This window comes from Notothenia coriiceps, unplaced genomic scaffold, assembly GCF_000735185.1.
Source record: "Notothenia coriiceps isolate Sejong01 unplaced genomic scaffold, NC01 NC01_scaffold00000339, whole genome shotgun sequence".
Lineage (NCBI taxonomy): Eukaryota > Metazoa > Chordata > Actinopteri > Perciformes > Nototheniidae > Notothenia > Notothenia coriiceps.
Window position 1 is genome coordinate 14,385,944 of NW_011333040.1, and position 5,302 is coordinate 14,391,245.

At 39.2% G+C, this 5,302-nt stretch overlaps 1 protein-coding gene across 1 annotated transcript in view; it reads right to left on the reverse strand.

The window, feature by feature from the left end:
- Positions 1-102: 102 nt before the first annotated feature.
- Positions 103-5,302, reverse strand: part of LOC104951364 (hydrocephalus-inducing protein-like) — a 21,521-nt gene continuing 16,321 nt past the window's right edge. The window contains exons 4-8 of the mRNA XM_010778006.1: positions 4,622-4,796; positions 3,733-3,854; positions 1,700-1,827; positions 1,160-1,296; positions 103-224 (exon numbers count right to left, since the gene is read on the reverse strand). Of these exons, the coding sequence (XP_010776308.1) occupies positions 103-224; positions 1,160-1,296; positions 1,700-1,827; positions 3,733-3,854; positions 4,622-4,796 (684 nt within the window). The remainder of the gene's footprint in view (positions 225-1,159; positions 1,297-1,699; positions 1,828-3,732; positions 3,855-4,621; positions 4,797-5,302) is intronic.

The window sequence follows — 5,302 nt, forward strand, 5'->3', positions numbered from 1 at the left end:
GAAATGGCATACACGCACCAACGCAATAATGACAATGATTTGTGCCGTCCTTTTTATGCCAGGTGTACCTGTATCCGACATGACAACTTGTGTGTCCCCTCTTCAGGTTGGATCTTGGGGGTCATTGGACTGGCCTAAGTCTCGTGTCTCTCCGCAGGGCGGTTTTTCACTCTTTTGCACGTCTGTCTGGGCTGAATCCTTTGAAGAGCTAACTTTGAGGAATTCTTTAGAGATATTCACAAACAAAAAGCAATTGAAACATGATTTAAAAAAGAACAGGCCGCAGATATACGATGTTGTGGCAGTGATGACATTTCTTTTTGTAAGCCCCCCGGAGCATAACAAAGGGTTCTTTCCACAAAGCGAAGGCAATTTTCCAATGAACTTTTGAAAATTGCCAAAATAAAGCTTTGAGGTGAAGAATTTTGCCAGGGGGTAAATATTAAATGTGATTTCAGGATTTCGAAGTCTCATTTAGTCTCTTTAGCACTCAGTTTTTTCTGAAGGAAGCATTCAGGACTGGGGTATTTACTGAAGCATTTGATTAAATTCTTCTGATTACGCTCAGACATAGTTTCAGGCATCGTACGCACAACAATTTTATAAAAGAGTTGCTCTTCGATAAGCGAAAGCGCAGAAGTGTTAAATGCTACTCACACTCAATAGCCTTTGAGAATTTTACGTTAGTTCCATCAGTTATTCATTACATTTTATTCTGATCTAATCCTTCAGAGCAGGAGATATACGCTCATCCCTCATAAGATTAAGATTAAGATGGTGACTTTATTGCTTTTTAATTTTTGTGTGTTACAGCGCATAACATTTAGCCGACACAGGAATTCTATCGCTTTTATTATTTATTTGTTCGGCTTCTTTGTTGCTACTGTGCTCAAATGTGTCCTCTTGCTTCCGCCTTACTTGTCTCCCCCCCCCCCCGCAATCTCCTTCACTTTCTTGTTCTCTTTTGTTTTTGTACTGGTAGCCTATTTATCTCAATACTCGCACACTCTCCAACTGTCTTTACACTTACACTTCTTGTCACAGTTTTCTTGCTCCATTTTTCTTTTGAATCCTGAGTTATGTCATAAAAAAGACACAAGGCTGAAGCACTCAAAGTGCCACAGCATGTTATAGGGAGTAAAGAGTTGTGTTACAGTACCTGAGCCAGCTAGAGGTTTTTCATTGAGTTGGAAGGACACAGCCACTGCTCCAGTATTGGTCACATTCACAGTGTGACTGAGGACTTGGCCGAGAATGACATAACCAAAATCCAAAACATACTCTGGAAGAGGAAACCTGGGCGATGGAAAAAGGAAGAAGTGAAGACGTAAAAAACACGATACAATCTTTATTTGTACTTTACTTAAGTAATGAATGTAGGAATCGTACTTGTTCCAGAGTAATTATACACTGTGGTATCACTACTTTTACTTAGGTAAAGGATCTGAGTAATTTTTGGAATAATAACTGCCCATGCACTCTGTGACATTCATCAAGTTGCACAAGCATCAGATAAAAAACAAAACATGCCCAGTGAGATATTGCTCATTAACCCAAACTCTATCAAATTCTACAACACAGTTCTTGGTTCAATCCAGTGAGTCGACCATCTGTTCGATCTGTGTGTGTGTGTGTGTGTGTGTGTGTGTGTGTGTGTGTGTGTGTGTGTGTGTGTGTGTGTGTGTGTGTGTGAACTTACTGACTAAGTTTGTGCCACTTTCTGGAGGAGCCTTGTGAGTCTCTGCGCTCCTGCAGGCTTCCGGTCACAGCGAGAGCATTCTGTTTGACCAGCGCTCTCTCAATCTCCATGTGAAGCAGCTCTTCATACTGGAGGCAGCGGAAAAGGAGAGAAAAGCGAGGGGGGGAGAGAGAAGGAGGGGTACATAAACACTGAAAAGTTACAAACAAGTATTGAAGGCTTATATAAGCATTAAACAGCCAAGTCTCATCAGAGAGAACAATAACTCAAGGTTCCTCCAAATCTATTTTCCTGAGACAGAGCCCATTTTAAATCTCACCACACATAGAGAACAGAATCAAATCTGGATGCTATTCAATTTCTACTGGAATAAATTGACAATTTGAATATCCCTTGTCGTGATTCCAAGCTAAATAGAGTGGTGCAGGAATGAGTCCTATAACTGGGACATTTGTAAGCAATTAACCCCTTCCAGTTTCCTCATCTCAGCACTGATATAGTAGCGCTTCCATTCCATTTCCTTTCCACAATGAATGAATATATATTTTGAGCATGAACGTTGATTACAATGGCATGCAGGATATCTTTAGGAAAAACAATACATGTGATAAGGGCAACTTATTTTAATGAATAGATCCCAATGAATCGTCCCACATTGATTAAGTACAAATGGAGCATTATCTTATAAGGGATTTACAAAGGTTATTTTGGATATCTCTCTTTATCACTCCATGAATCAGTCAAAATCTATACAAAAAAGAATACAATGTTAAATAAATGAGGGCCTGAATTGTATACTGTATGAACAAACCCCTCATTAAAAGCATATAGAATATAAATAGGAATGAATGAAACTTAGAAATGGTTATTTCTTGTTTGGAATATGATGATATTTTTGGGGAGATGAAGGCTACAATGTATAGATATGTATTGTAAAACGTCATACATTTTAACTTAGGGGTAACCCCCAGTTGATCACTTGCACTAAGTAAAGTGTTTTTTGTTATACACTTTATTTTATCTGATGTTGAATATGCAGATAAGAGCGTTAACTTCTTCGGTGAATGTAGATGAAAGTGTCCAGGATGTGGTTGAGGCAACACACAAACCATGAGTAGACACTGAGTGGATAAGCTTCACAACAGCTATCTCTATTGTTATGCAACGGTTCTTGTTTACTCCCCAGGAAATCAATACACAGATAAGAAGCAGGTAAGGCCTTTCAGAATATTAATCACAGCAGTGATGTAGTGGCACTGCCATGCTCACATGGATACAAAATACATTTGGAGCATGAATGTTTACTACAATGGCATGAATAGCCTTTTAAGGGAAAACACTACAGGTCATTATTGAAAAAGATTCAAGTAAAAGATCACCATGAAACCTCCCAAAAATAATAATGTATTGTGTGTCGACAGGTATTCTTTTTAAATACAAGTTAGCCTACACGTTATGCTTAAATCACAATGAGGCATTACCTTTAAGTTTGTGCTTCTTTGCATACATTTGCAAAACAGAAATGAGAACAATGGGGTCTGAATATGGCCTTAAATCACTCCATAATTAACAGTCCCTACATCATTGAGAAAATACAGTGATTAGAAGAATTTTGCCAATGAATTCAAAAAAGAAAAGATATATTATGAACAGGCCTTTGGAATTTCGATGTATACAAAAACGGAAATGGTATGAGAAAACTGTCTTTTTGGACATTTATTCAAATTCCATACATTTTGCAAGACAGTAAACTACGGCTAAATAGGGTGAATACATTTTCACTTTATTTTACTCCAGGAGAGGATTTCTCTTGTATTATTTTCTGAAATGTTATGTTTAAATATGCTAATGATGCATTATCTAATTACACATTTTGGTAAATTAAGGAGAAATTTGATTGCTTTTACTCTCTAGAATCCCTAATTTCTCTTGTACTACAACAATACATTGAAACATTACACACTACATGAAGTATGCTTACTAGTAACCTACATGACGTTTCATTGCATAAAATGTTTATCTTAGTTACTGACTGTGGGGGTGCAGTTGGCCTCGGTCGGTGCTCCTCCACCAGCGGTCAAAAGCTCCTCTTTGACTCTGTCGGCCTCCACCGCTGCTCCGGCCTGCTGCACCACATCACGGTAGCACTCATCTGCTGCAAGGGAATCACAGCACCACAACAATTACACCAGTTATATGTCTCAATATGTGTTGGTATGGAGCCATGCTATTCAGGAATAATGTAGGAGCCACAGTGGCTTCACCTGACACCATCATTTCATTTGGGCAATTATAATATACAGTTAAGCACAATACATCAGTAAGTCTACAGAGTGGTGCAGCGATGAGGTATTTTTGTAGGCCGACCAGGAAGTACTACCTCAACCAAAAGCTATGGGGTTTTTCAATGTGATTTTGGAGTATTGAAAAAACAAGATATGTGGCAAACACACATTTACGACATTTGAATGTTTTGCTCAGCAGGATAACCTCCACATATTAACACCACTTCTAAAAGGTTTGAAGTGCAAAAGCAACAGCCATAAGTAAAAAGCATATACGTACTACTCCATGGTGGCATGGCTGTGCATCACCACCATTAAGCTAAAGCCAGATAATGTTCGTTGTGATGATGTCTATTCATCTAAATTATTTGGGAAAATCTCTCTTCAGCTTGTGTTAACAACAGACCTGGGCATCTAACCAAAGACATTGTTTAGGCATTGGAACTGGAAGTTGTGAAATGCTAACTCATTTCCATGTTTTAGGATTCCTTCCTGCACTACTCTATCGCAGGTATAGCTTTTTTTTTGTTAAGCATAGTTATAGATTTGGAAAACAGTTGTTTAAATAGTCATCTTGTTGGCTAGTTACGAAGAGATATGATCATGTCTGTGTGTATGAGGTCATGTTCATGCATACACATGTTTCTTGGAAGATTCAGTGTGATCCTTGGGAACACGCCCTCTCCGGTCAGCCTGATGTCCTGCGGCGGGAGGAAGGCCACCTGCAGCTGGAGCCGCTTCTCAAACAGCTCGGGGACACCAGGGAGGTACAGCACATGCAGACATTGCTCTACACCGGCATCAACGTAACCCTGTAGCACCAAAACACACGCAGGGAATATTACAAATGAAAAATAAGCCTTTTATGTAATAAATGCATTTCTTATTGTTGAAATGAAGCTCAGCGCAAGTTTAATCAAGCAGACTGCCTACGTTATTTATTCTCTATCTCATTTCCCCAGCTGTCTCTAATAGGCTTATCAAAGGCGTCCACTCTTTTGATTAAAGAGGACATACTGTACAGTATTATGGTAATTCCCAAGTTCATATTTTTATTTTGTGCCTCTACTGTGACATCTTTAATATACAAAACGCTCTTTATTTTCCTCATACTGCCTGTGCTGCAGCACCTCTTTTCACCCTCTGTCTGAAACCAGAGCCCGGTCTGCTCTGATTGGTTACCTGGCCGGAACTGCTTGGAGATGTGTCGGAAATGTCCCGCCAACAAACAATGTGTCTGAAGAGCGAGGTTTAAATAGTGATATAATTATTTTACGGAAGTAAACAAAGGAGTCCAATGGAGGCGTTTCAGACAGGG